At 40.0% G+C, this 23439-nt stretch overlaps 1 protein-coding gene across 1 annotated transcript in view; it reads right to left on the bottom strand.

Moving 5' to 3' along the window:
- Nucleotides 1-23439, bottom strand: part of PRIM2 (DNA primase subunit 2) — a 290358-nt gene that overhangs the window by 787 nt on the left and 266132 nt on the right. Inside the window, exon 13 of the mRNA XM_040249226.1 lies at nt 6883-6951. Coding sequence (XP_040105160.1) covers nt 6883-6951 — 69 coding nt within the window. The remainder of the gene's footprint in view (nt 1-6882; nt 6952-23439) is intronic.

Here is a 23439-nt window from a genome sequence, read left to right as displayed (position 1 = left end):
TCTCACTCACAGGGAGCTCCAGCCACCCCCGACAGTAACGCACCAAGAGTGGTACTTCCAGCCCAGACCCCTGCTTCCCCACCCACCTCAGAGCAAAATGCCTGGCATCTTGTCGGTCAATATTTGTTTAAAAAACAAGAGAAGAAAAGAGGAGGATCTTCCTGATGAGCTGAGTCTAGGATGAGAGAGTAACAGCTGGGACGATGAGGGTGAGGGCCTGCAAGCAGTGGGGCCCCAGGAGCAGGGGACAGAGGGCTGCCTGGAAAAGCAGGAGGTGCGGGCGGGCTGGTGTGCAAGGCACAGAAAGGGGCGAGAGGACACAAGGCTAGGAGAGGCCACGGCCAGAGCGCAGAGACATCCGACAGCTGTGTCAGCAACCCAGACCCAGCTGCGTAGGGTCAAAAATTTTAGTGGTCACTAACATTTCTTAAGAAGGGAAGTGATGTGATTAAAGATATGTGCAATCTTATGGTGGATTAAAAAGGATTAGCAGGGGGTTAAAGTTACCATTACAGTTCAGGATGAACCTTCTTAACAAGTAGACCAACAAACAGAAAGAAGATCTTTCCTGGTAAAACTTACTTGAAAATCCCAGGATTCTCTGATTCTCTGTAGTCATTGTTGATATATGTTGGACCAATAATTTTATAATAATTCAGTGTATAGCAGATTGATAATGTACACACTGACTTAAGAGTTATTACCCAGATCATTAAGAATAATTTTTTATCTGCTCTTTTCCTGCTTAGTTTCAAAATATTTACTGAATGTTTTATCTATAATTTTTATTAACAATGGAGTCATTTTGTGAACTTATTATATTGTTTTTCACTCAATTCATTAAAAACTGGGAGATTCAATATAAAGTTTGCATTTTACAAAGTGTTTCATGAAAAGTAAGTTTATTTCCCAGCACTTTTTCAACCAGTAGGCTTTGCTTTTATAAATAGAGAATTCTAGAGATTGGAAAGAAATAAGGAATCCTTTAAATTGAATCTCCTCCAAGTACAGACTAAAAAAGTGAGACCCAAACGGTTTAGACACAGTCATGGCACTAGTAACCAGTTGTGCCCGAATTAGAATTCAGGCCTTTAGGTCACTTGCTGCTGCTGCCAAGTCGCTTCAGTCGTGTCCAACTCTATGCAACCCCATAAACGGCAGCCCACCAGGCTCCCCCCATCCCTGGGATTCTCCAGGCAAGAACACTGGAGTGGGTTGCCATTTCCTTCTCCAATGCATGAAAGTGAAAAGTGAAAGTGAAGTCGCTCAGTTGAGTTCTACTCTTCACAACCCTATGGACTGCAGCCTACCAGGCTCCTCCATCCATGGGATTTTCCAGGCGAGAGTACTGGAGTGGGGTGCCATACTCTGAAATCTGTTTTATGGGGTTTTATGCAAAGTCAAACTTACAATCACAGCATTATAAATATTATTTTAGAGATAAACTTGTCTATAAGAATTATAAAAAGCATAGTTGGGTCACTTTATGCAAAAAGAAGCTAGCACCTTCTGTGATCATTAATTACACACTTTCTACACCTTGTTTCAAGTTGTTAAAATTGTCAAAATATCTATCTCAGATATCGGTGGAGTCAATGAATGATTAGATTTCAATGTGAACAAAATGAAATGTGGTCATATTTATATTTTATACACCAGGCTTCTCTGGTGGCTCAGATGGTAAAGTATCTGCCTGCAATGTGAGAGACCCAAGTTCAATCCCTGGGTTGGGAAGATCCCCTGGAGAAGGAAATGGCAACCCACTCCAGTACCCTTGCCTGGAAAATCCCAAGGACAGAGGAGCCTGATAGGCTGATACAGTCTATGGGGTCAAAGAGAGTCAGACACAAACGAGTGACTTCACTTTCACTTTTCACTTTTCACTATATATTAAGCATCAGTTTCTTCTCCGCTGAAATGGGGGTAATAACACTGATGCCACAGGGCTGCTACGAGGGAAACCAAGAAAATATGAGGATAAAAAGAAAGAGTTGTTGGGTCTATGAAATCTACATTAAATGCTTTGGAAAGATTCAAGAAAGGCAAGTTAGTTAAAAATAAAACAACCTGAATTCTCAAAAAGACAGGGAGAAAGATCATACTGCTTTGTATTATCATTAAGTTCTTTTTCCATTTTAAAGAAACATAAACTGGAAATCAGCGGTGGTGTATTATGTGTATGGTTTCTGAAAAAAAAAAATGAAATAAAATTCCCATCCCTAAACTACACTCAAACAAAAGACTTTGCCTTTTTTATCAGAAAATTAGCAAATAAATAACATTCAAATGTTTTAAGCTTAAAATGTAATGTTTTGTTTGTGCTAGTTGCTTAGCTGTGTCCAACACTTTGAGACTCCACGGACTGTAGCCCGCCAGGCTCCTCTGTCCGTGGAATTCTTCTGGCAAGAATACTAGTGGGTAGCCATTCCCTTCTCCAGGGGATATTCCTGATCCAGGGATCGAACCCAGGTCACCTGCATGCAGGCAGATTCTTTACCATTTGAGCCACCAAGGAAGCCCAAAATGTAATGTTAGGTTACATTTGAAATGTAATCTCCTTTAATTAATATTTTTATTAACCAGCTAAGTAATGCCAAGGGTACTGAAATGAGGGCTGTAACCAAGGTTCTGTGTGATGTCACGTTTCCCAACTTTCTCTCTTAGGTCTGTAATCGCCCTTTCTTAACTCATTTTGTTAAATAAGCTAATTTTACCAAACATCTATTAAGATGCCTGATAGCATGATGAACTTATGAAGAGTTTCCTTCTGTTTACTAGACTGTATTTCTTCTAAGATGGGGTATTTCTTTTGAAATTTTTCTTTCTTTCACTTTTATTTCTGGCTGAAGGAAGTTATCTTTCATCCTGTTCAGGAACATAAAACTAGGAAGTTTTAGGGAGGAAGGGGAGAAGGATAAACAATTGAAAATAGATTTTACTTTAAATCCAATTAGTAAAAAGAAATAAGAGTAAGAGATTTATCCACATCAAAATCTCCCACTTCACTTAATGCTTAAAAGTTAGCAGTTACTTCCTTTGTGTGGTGGTGGCGCTCAGTCATGTCTGACTCTCTGTAGCTCCATAAACTATAGCCCTCCAGGCTCCTCTGTGGAATTCTCCAGACAAGAATACTGAAGCAGGTTGCCATTTCCTACTGTAGGGAATCTTCCCAACCCAAGAACAGAACCTGTGCCTCCTGCGAAGCCCCATTATTACCCCATTATTACTCATTAAAAAACAAAGGGGGGTGAGGTTCAGTTTGCTTCATTCTATATTTGGAAACTAAGTGAGAATTTTCACAATTTTGTTTGCTGTGAATGTTTCTCTCCTTGCCTTTTTTCTTGTTTGGTTGCTACTGGTGATATTTTTCTTTGTGGTTAATAATTTTCTCTTTCATTATTATGTTTTCTACTTTCTGTTAAGCATTAAAGAGAGGGAGATCCTGTGGCGCATCTTCCCTCTGCCCTGTGGTCTCAGAGTCCAAAGCAAAGATCTAACAAAAGATGAGCCGAAGAAAGAGGTGGGATGGAGACCTTCATAGGCTACATTATAAATTTTGAGTTTCATCTTAAGAGGGATGGGGAAGACTTTTTAAATGTTTTTTAAAAGCACGTTACTGAAATGGTCAGATTTCTCTGTTTTACAAGTGACCTGGCAGCAGTGTGGAGGAGAAGGAACTGGGCAGGTAAGTGTGCAGCTGCTGGGGAAGGAGTCAGGAAGCTGCTGCAATGAGTGACCACACAAGAGGCAGTGGTGGCTCCTGGCCCAGGGTTCTGACTTAAAAAGCTTAAGTGTACCTGGTGTACCCTATTTAAGATTGTAGGAAAATGTGTGATAGATTTTAATAAGATTTGTGTAGAGATCTCTTACAGTGAAAAGGAATTATGCTAAGTTGTTTGGAAAATAAGTATCCAGAATGACTCAGTACCTAAAGAGATTTATTTCTAAAGAAACAATTTTCAATTAAAATACAGAGTTTAATCTACACAAAGGCCTAGTGTTTTCATTTACAAACGGAGTATGACAAAATTTTTAAAAAATCACTACAATATAAAATATTGCTCTTTAAAAATACTAAAAAAAAAACAGATTTCAAGCAGGCCCGCCTTTGAAATCTACTAAGTGAATCTCTCTCTAACATCTGCTTTAAATCAGCATGTTTTGCACACGATGACCTTCACAGTAACAAAGGTTTCATATATCTGCTGTAGCAAATGTGGATTCTGAAGGAATGGAAGCAATACTGTTTTACCTATGGGATCTTTGGGTTTTAATCAAGAGGTTTTCAATGACAGCTTATAATGAGGCAGCTGGTCTTACCAAAAAAAGCCATATGGAACCATCCCAGCACTGCTGTAAATGTTATCAGCTATCTGGTTCATTTTCAAAACTTTCATTAAAGTGAGTTTGATCACAGAGGGCTCAAAAAAATAATTACAGGCTTTTTGGGGAGAGCAGGCAGAATGACAACAACATGACAATAAAAATAGATTTTGTTTTTAAATTAAATTAGAAAAAATAGTAAGTCAAGAGAGAGATTCACAACAAGAAATCTATAGGGAGACATTTAGTGAATATAAACAGCCTTTTCATTCCATTGATTTATATGTGGTTTAAAGTAGATTTTCTATATGTGGGAGGATTTAGACATGTGTATCTTCATTAATCTAAGGCAAGTCTTAAACACTGGCAATAGCAGTGATACTCTTACAGGAATAATCAATAGGAGAGATGCTGCAAAAGCAGATCTGAGAAATGAACACTTCTTACTTTTTAGCAATGTCACAGACTCAGTGTTAAATATAATTTTCATATCTTCTTAAAAAAAAGGTTACATAAGTTGACCTTAATTTGTCAAAGTTATAAGGCCTCTTAATTAAAAAGGTCCACAAATAATTAAGAATTAAATTAAATTAAAATTTTCAAGTTGAGCAAGCAAATTAAAGAATACAGTCTATAGGGGAAAGAGTTGTGCAAGGCTGATGCTGAAAACACCAAACATGTGGCTCATCTGTTGAGATTCCTATTTTAATAAAACTGACGACAATTTGTTGTTCACTACTACATTGACATTTAGTCCTTTCAACTTTGTAAAAATAAAATTTTTATGTTTTTAAATAAAAACACTATTTTCAACAGTTAGGTGTAATAGTAAGAGGACTGGACCCACGGGCCAGAGCAGACCAGGATTCTGTCTCCAGAATTGTTTCCAGACCTCCCACGAACCAGCTGTGGTCCCTCAGGCGAGTCATGTTGAATTACTAGGCCCGCTTATTTTTTAAAGTAAACTATGAAGGCTGGATTGTGAATCTAGACAGGAAAATACTAATGGGCGCCACAGTTGTTATTACATAGTTTCAGGTGCTCCAGAACAGCAGTCAGGATTGGTTCAAGAACTCCAGGTGAGGGCTTTGACAGCCTGTTCAAATCCAAGCTTCACCCCTTAGGGCCTTAAGCCCTCAGACTCTCTAAGCTCTGACATGATGGGGATGCGGATCGGGCTTACTCTAGTCTGCAGTGTGAACCAAAGGACCAATGTGTCCAGAGCACTAAGTGTTGGGCCTGGCACACGTGAAGGGTTTTGTAGGTGTTGGCTGATATTATTCAATACTATTATTATTTTATTATCAGTGATGTTATAAGATATATTTGTCCTATAAAATTTAATGTAAGAAATTCTGCAATTATATAAGCACAAAAGGAAAATGATTTCATGAAAACCAGAAAACATAAAACTGATTATAAAACTTAAAGTACCGTGGTAGCTGATGATGAATTCCATACATGTAGCATCTTTTTTGGCAGGATCATGGATCCTTCTGAAACCTAATAAACACTAGGCTCCAAAAATGTGCAATATGTACTTAGAGAAAAAATGTTTCAAGGGTGCATGGCCCAGGTCCATTCTTGGCCTTCTGTCCCATGTTAGAAAGCCATGATCAGGACCAGTGACTGCAAACAGGGGTCTGTGAGCTAAATTGACCTGCAGACACACTGTCAGCCTGCACACAGCCGCAAAACTTGTCAATGTTCACACCTCTAGCAGTGTGACTAATTCAGTGGTGTTCATCTCAGGCAATTTCACTTTTCTGGGTTATCTGCCTGACCCCTGCAGACCTCCGAGTTTGTGACCTAAGCATTACACCTCTCAGAACCTACCAGCAGGCCTTTTGTACAGAAGTCTGGCAAGAAAACAACCAAACACATTTCCCTGACTCCCTTGCAGCTTGGGGGTCCACTGCATAACCTACGGTCTGCCATGCAGATAAACATGAGACTAAGAAACAGACTAGAGTAGCATGAGGGAGCAGCCACAAGTAAAAGCATTCAATTTTCTACAAGGAAGATGGCAAAAGCCTTTGGTTCTTCTGGACAACAGCAGCCAGCATTCCAGACCTACTCTGAGGATTGGGTACCTAAGGCCTGAGGGTCCAGTCCAGCCCACCATGGGCTCCTATAAATAAAGTTCTCCCGGGACAGACACAAGCCTGCTCCTTCCCATAGTGTCTAGGCTGCTTCTGCATGACAGCAGAGAGGAGCAGCTGTGACAAAGGGCACGTGGACCTGTCACTGGCCCTTTACAGAAAATCTGCCAACCCTTGGTCTCATCCATAGCAGTGGAGTGGTGGGTGGTAGCCATAGTAAAGTAAGATTTTCTCAGAATGTAGTTTTTCTTAGTTACACCATTGCTGGTTCTGCAGCATCCAAGCTTAGTTCCCTGCTCCTACTATAAACTTTATAAGCAACCTCATGTTGTGTAATAAATCACTTTCCCCTGAAAACAGCTGGAGTGGTTTCTACTGCTGCAGCAAAAACTCCTGAATGAAACACTGAGTAACAGAAGACAAAGGATAAAGTTATAAAGTTTAAAAATGTACTTACATTATGTGTCATCTCAAAGAACTTCTGACAGGCTACCTGGTAATGTGTCCCTTTTACTAAATCCAAAATCTAAAAATGAAGGGAAAAAAGAGAAAGAAAAATTAGAAATTAGTTTTCTTCTAAACCACTGTAGCTCCTGCTTGCTGATGTTTTCATAATCTTCATTCCAGACAGGAAATGCATTAAATCATGTGGCACGCTGCACCCCTGCAGCCTGGGCACTGTGATAGTTTTGACATTATACAGTAGCTGTTTAGGTCGGCATTAAACCACTGATGATAAGAGATAAGAAGTGATCTTTTTGACTTACTGACTGTGAATTTCAATAACTTTACCTTGACAACAAGATGAAAAGAAATCCCAGCATTATGATTTTGACAGTTATTATCAGAATATCATATTGCAACACATCTTCCAAAATTATAAATATAAATCTAGTAACTTAAATGGTTGGTGCATGAAGCAATCAAGTATACTATTTAGATTTTTATTTTCCACATTACCACTTTGTACAAAAATAGTATAAATTACAGCTGCGTGCCCATCAGGAAAATCTAATGTAAACCCTTTGGATGAGTATCTGTGGAGAGGGAATGCTTTTGCCTTCAATCAGATTTGTCCTTTTTGAAATGAAGTTATTTCTAGTAAAGCTCAGCAAAATGTGAGAGTAAATAGTCTGTTCTGAACACCTATTAGGAACATCATCCCATATTGTGTAAATACAATTTGCTTCCCAATTCCACTTCATGTAACTTCTTCAGAGCCATGTAAACTCCCATCCTTATCAGCAGAGTGCAATGCCAGCTGAAATTTGTAAATTTTCATCACTTCTCCTGATAAATAAAATATATGTGTGGCATGTTCATAAAACAATACAATGCTGGAAGTAAGAAATAGCCTCAAATGAAGGAAAAAAATAATTCTGGAGAAATGTTAATTTCTATCCTTTTTAAAAAGCATGAACTTCTTATCAGAAAAAGAAATGTAAGTGAAGTCTCAAATTCTTGCTGTCCTCCTTACTGAATATAGCTTACATCTTTTGACAAATACAAAAAAAATTACAGTACAGAATAAGCAGCACATTATACTGACAAGAGTGTACTTAAAAGAATGTTTTCTCTGACTGTCTTACAGATTACATTTCTAAATTTCAGGTCACCTTTTACTAAATCCTACATAAAAGAACTGTGTAAATGCCAACCAATCACAGCACCCAGGATCCTGCCTGTCTACCCATGTGACCTGTCCACTTTTCTTGAATTATTAGAGCAAAATGAAAAACACATCAATTTAAAATGAATGACTGTAAATCTTTAAAATGAAGAAAGTCACAAAGTTTTTAAAGTAATTCAAACATTCTGAGCTCATATTCGCCACTGTTTTTACACATAGGTAAGTCAACTGTGCTGAGATGAACTTGCAGTTGAGAACTGGCCAACATCAGTGATACCAAGGTGTGAAGGTCTGCGAATTATAATCTTGGAGAAGCAAGGACTTTAAATATAAACTTAAGTTTAATTGATGCCATAAATTACCTGGGAAAAAATAAGTTCACAGGAACAGATAAAAACCTCAACTGTGTGGTATGGAATAAATTCCCTTTATGTAAAAGCAAAACAATGAATCTAATATCCTATTCTATGTATACACACTTCTTGTTTATATCTATACATAAATATATATATGGTATAATTAAATATCTTGCAAAATAAATATGTAACATTATATATAACAATCTAATGTATATGTTTGGGAAACATACTATAAAACAATACTTTTATAATATGTAAGAAACATAATAGTAAAATTACGTAGTTGGGGAAGGTACACATATAAAAAGTTATTATGAGAAATTGACACAGAAACCATAGAATGCAAGGAAAGATGATGTATCTTGAAATTTTAGGTTCCATTAAAAAATTGAATTTAGATTTAAAAAAAAATCATACAACAATCCTCTTTCTACCCCAATTCCTACTCCACTCCAGAGACTAGGCTCTTCCTTAATGAAAACCATTTACTTTTCCTCTTTTATTTCATCTTCCTATGAAGAATTTTTATTGAAAGTTTTCTTGCAAATTCATAAATAAATCATTTGCCCATCTGTCCTTAAACAACTTTGCTGACTGTGCAGCAGCACATTTGAGTGGATGAGGTTTCTGCACATCTGAGTGGATGAGGTTTCTGCACATCTGTAAAGGTGCAATAGGGGAAGAGGTGATAGTGTTTTTCACTGGATGAACTGTGTCCCAAGAAGAAGAGTGAGGGAAGAAGACAGGTAACAAGTGACCAGCCTGGGAGATGGTCAGTGAGCCAGTAGGGAAAGCTGAGAGAAAGGTGCCCTCAGGTGACTGGGGGTTACTGGTAGGGATTATGAAGACACAGACCTTCCCAGAAGAGGGCAGTCTGTCTGTGCTCAGTCATGTCTGGCTGTTTGTGGGTCCCGTGGACTATAGTCTGCCAAGCTCCTCTGTCCATGGAATTTCCCAGGCAAGAAATACTGGAGCAGGTTGCCATTTCCTGAACCAGGGGATCTTCCCAGCCCAGGGATTGAACCTGCATTAGCAGGTGGGTTCTTTACCACTAGCACCCTGGGAAGCCCTAGGGGTGCCTGTCTACTCAAAGCCATTTAACTGTGGAAAGAATTAAAAATTGAAAAATCTTATAGTTGAATGATCGTATTTTCATTGAGACAGTTTTTCCTTAAAAAACTTATGTGTTTTACATTAAGATAGAAAATGTGAAACATTACTATTCTATTTTTTGGCAATTTATTTTTTATTTTATTTTTTAAAAATTTTAGTTGGAGGATAATTGGTTTATACTAATGTGCTGGTTTCTGCCATACACATGAATCATTCATGAATCATGAATCAGCTCTATGTTATCAGTTCCATGTATACATATATTCCCTACCTCTTGAACCTCCAATCCCACCCCTCCAGGTCATCACGGAACACCCTCTGAGCTTCCTGCACAATACAGCAAATTTCCACTTAACTATTCTACATACAATAGTGTATATATGTCAATGCTACTCTCTCAATTCATCCCACCCACTCTTTCAAGTCAGAAAAAGAAAAACAAATACTGTATATTAACACATACATGTGGAATCCAGAAAAATGGTGCTGATGAACCTAGCTGCAGGGCAGGGATAGAGATGCAGATGTAGAGAATGGACTTGACACAGCACAGAAAAGGTCAGGCTGGATCATTACTAGTCAAATAAAAAAACCAAACAAATAAAAACGTAGTTTCCCATTATGATCTACATTAAAGAGATACATGAAAAGAAATGCAAGGGTCCTGGCACTGATGGGGAAAGATTGAAGGCAGGAGATGGGGACGACAGAGGATGAGATGGTTGGATGGCATCCGACTTGATGGACATGAGTTTAAGCAAGCTCCGGGAGGACTCTAGTGAACTGAACTGGGCACTGAGTGAAGTCTGGTTCTCCCGGGGGGAACGGGAGCGTCGCTCTGAGCACAGGTGTGACAAACATACACATTTTCCCAGGACAGCCTGCCTGCTGTGCCAGGGGCAGGTAGAGAAGGTGAGCTCACAGTGGGATCCAGGGGACAGCCAGGGAGAGAGGGGGTGGTCTACAGCAGGTGCTGACCATCATGGCGGGGTGGGGGGTGGGGGGGCGCCACAGCTGCTCCACGTGAAAACGCTCCAGCACAGCACTATATGGTTTTATGTACTACATTCCTGAAATTCAGGGTCTTAGGAAGAGCTGGTCTCATTCAGAGTTTAAATGTTTCATGTAGTCGTAATTCAAGTGACCTTTTCTAAAGTGCTAAGTTTTAACAGAAGAGTCCGTGCCCCTGGGCTGTGGACAGATGTACCTGACTTACAGCCAGGCTACCATGAGCTCGAAGAGATGTTAACTTCAACCAGAAGTGCTGAGCTTTTCCTTGAAGCTGAAACCATGTTTTTTAAAAATATGCTTGGTGGGGGAGACAGGTACACAGCAAGTTAGTTCATAATATGCTTGCCTACATATTTTTTGTGTTATCATGTGTTGCATATTGAGACGGTAACAGGCAGGAAGGCCAGGGGTCTCCAAATGGAGGAAATAGCCTGCAAGTGTCAGACATTTTTATCTCTCTCAAGTGGCAGGAGGAAACAAACTAGCGATATTTTTTCCTTCTCTATACAAATTTAAAAGGAGATTTCTCTTAAAATACTCTGTTGTCATAATGACACCAGGTTTCCCCTGAAGTTAACTATTCTCAAACCTAGAGATAACCAATGCATTTCTCTTATGGAAATGTTTATCTTAAGCTATGCTAATATACTATGCATTTACCCCAAACTCTGTCTTCAAGCCAGTTCCCACCTCTTGGTTCAGAACCTACTTGACAAACCAGTATGTTATACTCAGATATTGTTCCCCTAATCTATGTAAATGAAACTATTTGTATGGTGATCTGCCCTTCTTCAAGATTCAAATTAATCATTTTATGGCCCAGAATGAACCATTTGGTGCCAAGATTATCCCAAAATGCATCTATGGGTGAGGGGCCTGGTGCCATTCTGAGTTTTAAGACATTCCTTTCTTTTATTAACAGACTGCCAGTGACTATATAACATCCAGCTGAAGACTAGCAGCAGGGTACTCTTTCTGCCCCCTTCTGATGCCTAAGTCAGAAGCTTTCTCTATCTCATTTATACTTTAATAAAACTTTATTACACAAAAGCTCTAAGCGATCAAGCCTCGTCTCTGGCCCCGGATTAAATTCGTCTCCTCCCGAGGCCAAGAATTCCGGCATCTTTGTGTGATTCAACAACAACCTTTCAATACGATATTAAAATTTTTTAAAGAAAAAACATTTTTGTAGAAAAGCCAGAATGAGGATGTAGTCAGGCAGCAGCACTTTCTGTACAGTGTCTGTCTCGTTGAGCTCCTGAAGGGCCAGCTCGCCAAGGCTGGGCTCAGAGGCAGGGCTGGCCAGAGTGGGGGTTTGAAAGAACCAGAGAGAGAGACACATACTCACAGGGTGAGAAGCTCTACCGGAGGAAGGAGGGGACGTAAGGAGACAAGAAAACATAAACAGGAAGGTGAGGGAGGCAGATGGGAGCAGAGTGTGAAAGGCCCAAGCAATGGGTCCACAGGACAGGGCCCACAGCTGCTCTGCATGGCCTGCCCGCCACCGCGCTCACCCAGCAGGGGCGTGAGTCTCCCCGCTCCCAGGTCCTTCGGAAAGAGACAACACACCACAGCTTCCTCATGAACCAGCATCGGTACCAAACAGTCCTTTAAGAAGGAAAACAAATCAAGTGCCAATTCTGATGCCTACACTAGAAGTTTCTTAATTCTGCTTTAGAAAAATGCAAACAATCTGAAGAATCGTATTAAATAAAGGCTTATTTGAAAACAAAAGCTTATTATTTAAAGAAAAATTCCAATGAAGGTCTAAGAATATTGCTCAAATGGCAATTTGAGTTTGGTTTTTAATGTCAGTATTTCCAGGCTAGAGTACAAAACGGAAAGCACAACAATCATTCTAGTCTACTTCATCAGTAGTCAGAAGGTTAAGAAAAATTAAAAGGAAAAGCAGTATCTTACTGTTAGGGGAAGCACACTGATTGAAACCGCCCACCCTGGCCAGGTACCATAGTAACCATTTGCATGAGTTGTTTTATGACAGGAGATCCTGATAAGGAATATGGAACTAATAAGCCACCACCAACCGGAAGAGTTTGGGAAAGGTCTCAAGGAGACAGTGCATGTCCGTCCACTTCCCAGAATCTCTCTCACTGGCATCCATCTTGGCTGAGCGATGTGTGCGCCACCAGGAAAGACTCTGAATTAGAATGATTGGTCAAAGACCACCCGGAAACTAGTCCCATCACCATAAAACCCGACATTGCGAGCCACGGGGCAGAGCAGTTCTCCTGGGTTTCCTTACCCTACTGCTCTCCACCCAGGTGCCCTTTCCCAATAAAATCTCTTGCTTTGTCAGCACATGTGTCTCCTTGGACAATTCATTTCCGAGTGTTAGACAAGAGCCCAGTCTCGGGCCCTGGAAGGGGTCCACCTTCCTGCAACATTACTACTATATTTTGGTAACTTATGTTCTTTAACTTTTTTCTCTATGTATCTTTTTTTTTAAAATTTATTTATTTGTTTATTTTTTATTTTACTTTACAATTCTGTATTGGTTTTGCCAAACATTGACATGAATCCACCACGGGTGTACATGCGTTCCCAAACATGAACCCCTCTCCTACCCCCCTCCCCACAACATCTCTCTGGGTCATCCCCACGTACCAGCCCCAATCGTGCCATATCCTGCATCAGACAAAGACTGGCAATTCAATTCTTACATGATATTATACATGTTTCAATGCCATTCTCCCAAATCATCTCACCCTCTCCCTCTCCCTCTGAGTCCAAAAGTCCACTATACACATCTGTGTCTTTTTTGCTGTCCTGCATACAGGGTCATCATTGCCATCTTTCTAAATTCCATATATATGTGTTAGTATACTGCATTGGTGTTTTTCTTTCTGGCTTACTTCACTCTGTATAATTGGCTCCAGTTTCATCCATCTCATCAGAACTGATTCAAATGTATTCTTTTTAACGGCTGAGTAATACTCCATTGTGTATATGTACCACAGCTTTCTTATCCATTCATCTGCTGGTGGACATCTAGGTTGTTTCCATGTCCTGGCTATTATAAACAGTGCTGTGATGAACATAGAGCTAATTAATGAATATAGTAAAGTTGCAGGATATAAAATCAACACACAGAAATCCCTTGCATTCCTATACACTAATAATGAGAAAGTAGAAAAAGAAATTAAGGAAACAATTCCATTCACCATTCCAACAAAAAGAATAAAATACTTAGGAATATATCTACCTAAAGAAACTAAAGACCTATATATAGAAAATTCTCTATGTATCTTAAACTACTTATCAGCTGACTGAAGTCCATCAAGAAGAATATTAGATGATTTTTCCTTTTTTTTTTTTTTAAACAGTGCAGTTTGCCATTTTTATAAGACATTCATCATGTTTGTGCTTACTAAGTTTGGTAACATTATTAATTACACTTCATCGACTATTTTATCATCAAGGCAATGACATTTTATAACTTCAGCTCCCTGACACTTCCTCTACACCTTCACTTTGGGACCTGCCACAAGTTCCAGAGGCTTCTCTGGCGGCGGGATGCAGCGACCTGCCCGTCCTGGGCTGCAAGGGGGGACAGGTGGAGAGATACGCAACTTAACTATCTCTAACTCAAGGTCATGTTCTGTTTTATTTAAAAGTGATAACAAGCGTGTTTCTTTCTTAAAAAGTCAAACTTTCAAGGAGATATTTGCTGATATTTTCCAGCTCCTTTTCTAACTTTATTTTGAAGGTGAGAGAAACAGTCATGATGCAGAGTCCAGAACACTTCTGAGCTCATTTATCTGGCTCCTGTTTCTCCCAGACACATGATGACCCTGCCATAACCTTCACCAAGTCAGGGGCAAGGTTCCCACTCCTGAAAATGTGCTGCAATGTGTTTAAAACACCACGTGCCATGAATTCTTCTAACTCACTCTTCATTGTCTATAATAGTTAGCCAATTAAATTATTTCTACCTCCAAAGGTCCTGAAGACCCATCTTTTCCTCCCCATTGTTCAGGCCCTCGTCATCCCCTTTTTATGGCAAAACTTCTTGGTTCCTCCATCCTTACTCAAGACTGCTGCTGATCCAACCCCAGAGAAGCTTCCCTGCAGTCCAGGCCTGACCCTTGCGTTGTTGGTTCCTGCATGACAGTGACCGTCAGGACACAGCCTCCCCCGGGCCCTCCTCCCCACCAATCCTGGGGCCTCACCTCCAGCCCAGCTTCTCCCATGGGATGTGCTTTGCAATTTCAGCTCACAAAATTCCAGTGATTTCTCAGAGGGTGTTTTTGGTCTAATGCACTGTTTGATTTGGTCTAGTCCAGAATTCCCTAGTTTCTTCAGGGCAAGGCTTACCAGGCTAGCACTTCTCAACTAGTCTGTTCCTGGAACCTGTGTTCACAGCTCTCACAGGACCAGGCTGCCCAGAACACACCAGGACCTTATCTGACCATGCTCACCGACCCCAGCTGAGCCTTGTCTCAGCACAGTGGACTTCTCTACTGCCTGTCTCCACTGGAGGGTCTGCTCCGAGAAGGCAGAGGCCATGTTACTAGCTCACTGCTATATTCACAGGATCTGGAAGGTGACTGGAATGCAGACACATCCAATCATACTTGCTGATGCTGAACGGACGCTGCCTCTATGGCCTGACCAGCCTGACCTCCCTGCAGGGGACTCCTACCCCTACCTCCTCACCCAATGCAAATGTCACTTCCTGCGGGAAGCACTCCTTGGTGTTACCCCCTCTCTCCTCAGCAGGTCTTCTCCCTCTGGCTCTTCAACTAGCATTTATAAAAGAACTTCTCAAACTTCATTATAGTTAATTATGCCCTTTAATGCCACCAGACTATAAGCTCTAACACAGTTTCTTAATCATCTTTCTGTTTCCAGATTTGAACATATGGAAAACTAAGGAACATGGATGGTGCTCAGAAAATGTTTATTGAGCCATAAAATAAATGTCTTTCCTCCCCAAAGAAACTTCCTTCTGTTTGAATCTGTCTTAGAGTACTTTTACCAGAACCTCTGCAATTAGACACTTGATTTCCAATTCTCTCTTTATTTTTTTGGTATAGCACCACAGAAAATAATCACTAACTTAATTCAGTTCTTCCACAGGCTTTAAAAGGGCTTGAGAGGTTTCTCCGGTCATATCTGAGGACACTCTGGAGAAGAGAGTGACAACGTGCCATCAAATTAACTGAAATCCAAAGGCAGAAATCTCCCATTGCTGTGTATAGTTATCCTGGTCTGTGCACACAGCAGCCTCAGCCCACACCTCTCAGACAAGCTTTCAGACTGTGAACCAAGTCAGTCACTGTCTCCACCCATGTGGTCTACATTCACTCGGCCCCTGGAAGGGAGTCCAGCGTCGGGTTTATAGAGATGAAAGATACCACTTACGCCCTTGGGGAGAGTAAGGCCACAGAGTCGGTTTGGAGGGAAGGACAAACAAGGGAACAAGCAGTCCAGAACAGGCACTGACCTGACAGGGGCTCAGAGGATGCTACAAGGTGGGGGCGGCTCAATATGAGCGTCTGCAGAGGATGGAACCAGGTGGTAACAATGAACCACGGAGACGGAGATAAAGCATAAAGCATCAGAGCGACCCAGACACAGGACAACATGCAAAGGAGGCACAGAAGCTCCAGGCAAGGCTCCTGGGGATGGGCAGACTCTCAAACATACTAGAGAGATGATCTGACCTCAATATGAAGGACTTCCGGGGGGACACGGACTGTGGACAAGGGGAGATATAACGAGAGCAGGGGACATCCTGGAGAGCCCTGGGGCCCGCCGTGGATGTCACCCCAACTTCTGGCTTGAACATCTGGTGTCCCACTAGCTTTTCCTGGAGGCAGATAACTGAGGCTGTGCCGTCCCCTCAGGATGGGCACGCAGGTCTTCAGGCTTAGAGGCCACCGAGACTGAAGGCCGGGCTGTCCTGGCAGCTGGGGGCAGCTGAGAGCAGCCCAACTCTGACCACCGACGCAGCACGCAAAGGTCATGCACCATCAGGGACCAGTCACGGGGCCATCCCCCTCAGAGGGGAGAGACCACACCCTTCTGCTCCCTCCTTATCAGGTGCCAACCCTGAGAACACCCCCAGCGAACATCCTGCACGCAGACCCCACCACAGTGAACCAGACTTGGACACAGTGCAAGCTGTTCTGCTTGCTTGCTTGCCTTTGCAGGGACAGGGATGGGCTCAAGGTGAGGAGTAATAGGGACAATAAGAGCATCTTACACTCCTGCTCCATCCGTATCAGACACTGTTCTGGTTATTTTACTTAATTACCAGCTCTCTAAATCTGCTCTTCCCATATATATGCAAACATGTTAAAAAAAAGAATGCTTACAGCAATTTAGGCCCTTGTAATGCCTGGAAGAATCTGATCCAAAATGGTGGCCTTCTCTAGCTAGAGAATTGTACCCTGGCATCCCTCATAAATCTTGAAATGTCCTGCAAGTCAGCTAAATTCTAAATATAAGAGGCTTTCTGAAAGATGTATTATGCTGTTTAATAATCATATTACATCATATCCTTATTATACTTTCATCCACAATATGAAAACACAAATATTGAAAATGTCCCCCCCAAAAGAGAAAATGTCCCACTGTCTTTTACTGTATTTGAATAAAGGTTTTGAATTATTAAAGATATGTCTAACATTTGGGTTAAAGGATTTAAGCTTTAGGGAAACATAAACTAAGTGAACTTGGAATCGGTGAGGGAGAGAAAGAGAAGACTGAGGAGAGGGCAGGAGGGGAGGGCAGGCAAGACTCCTGTCAAGTCTGTGGAGAGGGGCAGAGGAGTGTGGCCAAATCGCAATCCCACACTTTACTCACTAGTTACATCTCCCTTGTGGGTATCCTGGTTTGTTTGTTTGTTTTTTGCCTAGCATAAAAGCAAGCCACTTCAGAATCACTATGTCCTACGTGATCTTTATGGAAATGATGAAAAGGATTTATCCCTGACAATCTTTTCAAAGATTTTATAAAAAGAGATGTATCAGATACTCTACTGAAAACAAACCAAATTAGGAGAAACCAAACATCTGTCATTTAAATAAAGTTTTTCCAAGGACTGGAGGATTAAGAGAAAAATAAATATATATATATACTTTATATATATATATAATATGGGCTTCCCCAATAGCCCAGCTGGTACAGAATCTGCCTGCCAGTGCAGGAGATCAAGAGGCAAGAATTTGGTCCCTGGGTCAGGAAGACAGCCTGGAGAAGGAAATGGCAACCTGCTCCAGCATCCTTGCCTGGAAAATTCTATGGACAGAGAAGCCTGGCAGGCTGCAGATCTTGGGGTCTCAAAGAGTCAGACACGACTGAGTGTATGCATACATATTTTATACATACACACACACACACACACACACACACACACACATACATACACATACATGCACATATACATTTAGAAACAGAAACTTTGTCTAATAAGAACTACATTGCAAACTGATGGTCAGCACTACCAGGAAGTCTGAAATGGCTAAACAGCAAGCAGACTAAGAATCTGAAACACTTCTTATGGAAAAAAAATTACTTAATTCTGTATAGCTTAAGCTTGCTTTTCCAAAAAAAAGCGGGGGGGGAGGGGGCCAGCACAGGAGGAATCCTCTGGGAGAATAGTCTATAAAACGGATCATGAAACAGAACTAAGTTGGGAGAACAGTGTTTTGTCCACAGGAAGGCAGGTGGATTTTATTATAAGTATCAAAAGAGACAGTGACCATACGTGACTGAATGAAATTCCTCCACAGATACCAGAAATTCCACATGAATAAATAGTAATGACAGAAAGATACATAACTGTAAACAGAATTGAATGTGTTTTTAATAAAGACTATGTTTTCCATTTTAGTTCAATTTTACCGAAAGCAAACTTTAGTAGCCTTGGTTAACAAATGGCATATGTTATTTGACTTTCAAAGTGATTTTTCTTTGAATCACCTTGAACAATATCAAATAATCTTCAAATGACCATTCTTCTTCAGCCTAATGAAAAGGAAAGATATACACAAATATTAAGTTAGATGTTCAGAGGTTTTTATGATAAAGCCAAAAATGGAACCATATCCTCCTGACACCAATGCTAAAGTTCAACTTATCATCTTTTCATGCTGTTCTAAGATTAATCAAGAACAATGTACATATTTTCAACTACATCATCAAGAAAAGCAAAACTAAGTGCAGTAATTCTTATAAATCAGAAGAGATGCTCATGGAGATGGAACAGACAGGGAAGCTGCTCTTGAGAGCAGTTGCCGTTCATAAAGCAATGAACAGATGGATACCACATTCCACTGATAAGTGCTCCTCACCTAAGGAGACCACAGGAGTTTTAGGTCAGATTTATATGAACGCTGAAGGAGAAGGCAATGGCACCCCACTCCAGTACTCTTGCCTGGAAAATCCCATGGACGGAGGAGCCTGGGAGGCTGCAGTCCATGGGGTCTCGAAGAGTCGGGCACGACTGAGCGACTTCACTTTCACTTTTCACTTTCATGCGTTGGAGAAGGAAATGGCAACCCACTCCAGTGTTCTTGCCTGGAGAATCCCAGGGACAGGGGAGCCTGGTGGGCTGCCGTCTATGGGGTTGCACAGAGTCGGACATGACTGAAGTGACTTAGCAGCAGCAGCAGTATATGAACACCGAAGAAGGAGTCATTGAGATTTATATTTGCCATAAAATCTTGACAAAGTGTTACTTTTAAGTCTTTTAAACTATTTTGAAAGATTTCTTCATTAAAAGGCATTTAACAGTTTTAGATTTAATATGGTCACTAACTTCTTGAGAATTTTTGGGCTGTGAGAAAGAGAGGTTAATCAACCTTTCAAAAACTATAAAGAACATACATTTTTAAATATTTCAAGGTTTTAATATCATTATTATTTTCCCCAGAAGCACCAATTAGATTTTCCTTTAAAATAATCATTAATGGTTATGTTGAATAAAATTCCTAAATCACATTTTCTCCTTCTCTTAAAAAAAAAAAAAAAAAAAAAAACAAAGTGAAAAATAAAAAGACAGTTTAAACAACACTAGTACAGAAAGGAAAGTGAAAGTCGTTCAGTCGTGTCTGACTCTGCAACCCCATGGACTATACTAGTACAGAAATACACTTGTAAGTGATGAATCATTCATCAAAACTTGAAAAATGAGTAGCCTTATTTTCACTCATTTATAGGTCAACATGTAAAAGTAAATATTGGCTCTAATAGGTTAAGCACGACTGTATGTTAGAAGCAAATATTAAAATATGAATATAGAAATAGGACCAAATCACTGTAATACTTAACAGTCTCAATTAACCATTTAGAGAAATACTCAGCAATGGGAACACAATGAGTAACATCTGCAATTTTAAATTTTCTAAAATTACAAGCAAAAAGGTAAAAAGAAACATGAAATTAATTTAAATAATACATCTTATTTAAATTAAGTATTGTTTACAGTCATTTCAATATATAATCAGTATAAAAATATAATTACTAAGAAACTTTATACTTGCTTTTCATATTAATTCTTTGCAACCTGGCATGCATTTTCCCCTTATGGCAGGCAGTGTGCTGGAGTGGACAACACTGGCTGGTGTGTGGGAGCTGAGCTGAGCACATCTCTTCCCAAGTAAGGGTTTGTAACATCATGTTGATAATGTGACATCAGTCCAGTAGGAGTATTTACACAACCAAAATCAGCAAGTGACACAAGTCAAGGTCTTTTTCTTTTCCCAGGAGAGCTGGTCCCTGAACTCACCACTGCCCTCAGAGCACATCTCAGTGTGGATCATCCACACTTCAAGTGCTGAACCGTCACTGCATACAACTGGCTGGTGACTGCAGCTGAAGAGCCCAGATCAAGCATACACAGACAGTCAGGCTTTCCGAGTTAGCAACCTGGAATATTTAAAATGTCCAGTTTTCTAGAAATTATTATAAAGTTTGGAAAGAAACAAGTAGGTAGGGTCCATTCACAGGAGAAATGAATACAAACTGTTGCCCTGGAAGCACAGGCATTGGACTCATCTGACAGAGACTTGACATCAGCTGTCTCGGGGGTGAAGTCGCTCAGTCGTGTCCGACTCTTTGCGACCCCATGGACTATAGCCCACCAGGCTCCTCCATCTATGGAGTTTTCTAGGCAAGAGTACTGGAGTGGGTTGCCATTTCCTTCTTTTGGTCAACCAGCAAAAAGAAATACACATTCTTCTCAAGTGCACAGGGACCATTCTCCAAGATAGACCATCTGTTAGGTGGCCCAACAAGACTTAATAATTTTAAAAATACTGAAATTATAGAAAACATCTTCTGTGATCAAAGTGGGATAAAATCAATTACACAAAGAAAACTGAAAAATTAAAAATACGTAAAAATTAAACACATTCATAACCAATGGGTCAAGGAATGAAGAAAATCATAAGGATAATTGGAAAATACTTTGAAACACATGAAAACAAAAATACAACATCCAAGCCTTATACAGAATGTAGAGAAAGCAATGCTTATGGGGAAATCTCCAGCTGTACACACTACAATAAAAAAGAAGAAAAAGCTCAAATCAATAACCTAACTTTAATACCAGAAAAAGAGCAAACTAAACCCAAAACCAACAAAAAGAAGGAAATAAAAATTAGAGTTAAACAAAATAGAGAAGACAAATACAATAGAGAAAATTAAAAAACAACTTGTTACTTTGAAAGGATCAACAAAATTTGACAAAGACTGAATAAGGGGAAAAAAAAAAAATGAGACAAGACACCAAGACTAAAATCAGCAATGAAAGCGGGGACATTACTAATGACCTCACCAAATTGAAAGAGATCATAAGGGAATACTACAAATAACTTCATACCAATAAATGAGGTAGCCTCGATAAAATGGACAAATTGCTAGAAACACACAAATTACCGGACCTGACCTAAGAAGACAGAAAATCTGAAGAAACCTATAATAGTCAATGAGACTGAATATTTAAAAAGCTCCCAACAAAGAAAGCCCAAGACTAGATGTCTATCAAACATTTAAAGAGTACCAAAGGATGGCATCACCGACTTGATGGACGTGAGTCTGAGTGAACTCCGGGAGCTGGTGATGGATAGGGAGGCCTGGCATGCTGCGATGATTCATGGGGTTGCAAAGAGTCGGACACGACTGAGTGACTGAACTAAACTGAACACTTCGCAAGTGAGTGAATGAAAGCTGCTCAGTCGTGTCCGACATTCTGCAACCCCATGGACTGTAGCCCACCAGTTGCCATTTCCTCCTCCAGGGATCCTCCCAGCCCAGGGACTGAATCCAGGTCTTGTGCACCTCAGGTAAATTCTTTACTGTCTGAGCCACCAGGAAAGCCCAATGCTTCTCAAGTCCTTCTCCACAAAGGAGTCAACACTTTCTAACTCAACTCAAGAGGCCAGCTATTACCTTACAACAAAGCCAAAGAAAGATATCATTACGAAAACTATAGACCAATAAACCTTATGAATCCAAGATACAAAATATCTAGCAAACCAAATCTAGCAGCACATTACAAGTATTATAAACCATGTCCAAGCAGGATTTATCCCCCTGATGCCAGGGTGGCTCACACATGAAAACTGATCAATGTATAAACCACAGACAAAAACCACACCGTCACTTCAGATGCTGAAAAGGCTTCTGAAAATATCCAACACACTTTCATGTTTAAACACACACACAGAATAGAAAGGAACTTCCTTAACATAATGAAGGGCATTTATGAAAAATCTATGGCTAGTATATTCACGGTGAAAGACGGAAGTCTTAGCCCTGAGATCAAGAATAAGCAAGACAAGGCTGCCTGCTTTCACTACTGCTATTCAAAAACACAATGAAGTCCGAGTCAGACCAAACAGGCAAGAAAGAAAAGGCATTCAAATGCAGATGAAAAAGGCAAAACTATAATATATATCCACAGATGACATGATCTCATATACAGAAAAATCCTAAAAAACCCATTAAAACAACTATTAGAGCTAATAAGTAAACTAAGCAAAATTGCTGGATACAAGAACATTTCTTTGTAGGAACCACTTGTAGTTTTAACACTAGCAATCAACTATCAGAAAAGGACACAAAGTGACCAGGAGATGAAAGACACATATGCTGAAAACTGCAAAACACTGCTGAAAGAAATTAAAGACCTAAATAAACAGAAAAAAAAAAAAAAATCTCTTGTCCACAGATAAAAACATAACATTGAGAGGATATCGATACTACCCAAAGCAAACTACAGATTCAGTGCAATCCCTATGAAAGTTCTAATGGCCTTTTCTGCAGAAATGAAAAAGGCAGTCCTTAAATTCACATGGAATTGCAATGGACTCCAAACAGTCAAAACAATACTGAAAAAGATGAAGTTGGAAAATTCAAACCTCTTGATTTCAAAATCTACTACAATTTTAGGAATCAAAAAAAGCGTCAAATGGCGAAAAGACAAACATACTGACCAACACTATAGAATCTTTGGGAACCTTGATTCTACAGAGTATTGAAATAAAGCCATATAATTACATCCAATGAAATTTTAACAAGGGTCTTAAGATGATTATGATGGGAAAAATGGTCTTTTCAGTAAATGATGCTGGGACAACTGGCCATCTACATGGAAAAGAATGAAGATGGACTCCTGTATATCACATCATATACAAAAATTAACTCAAAGTGGACTCATGACTTAAATATGAGTTAAAACTTTAAGACTCCTACAAGTGTCCATTTTCAATAACCTTGAATTTGGCAATGGACTTTCAAATATGACAGTAAACTGTAAGTAATAACAACAAAAAAAAACATACTGGATTTCATCAAAATTAAAACTTTTGTCCCTCAAATGAAGTGAAAGTCACTCAGTTGTGTCTGACTCTTTGCAAACCCATGGACT

The sequence above is a fragment of the Oryx dammah genome, unplaced genomic scaffold (genome assembly GCF_014754425.2).
Source record: "Oryx dammah isolate SB20612 unplaced genomic scaffold, SCBI_Odam_1.1 HiC_scaffold_11, whole genome shotgun sequence".
NCBI classification, from domain to species: Eukaryota; Metazoa; Chordata; class Mammalia; order Artiodactyla; family Bovidae; genus Oryx; species Oryx dammah.
This window is presented reverse-complemented; position numbering and strand designations above follow the sequence as displayed.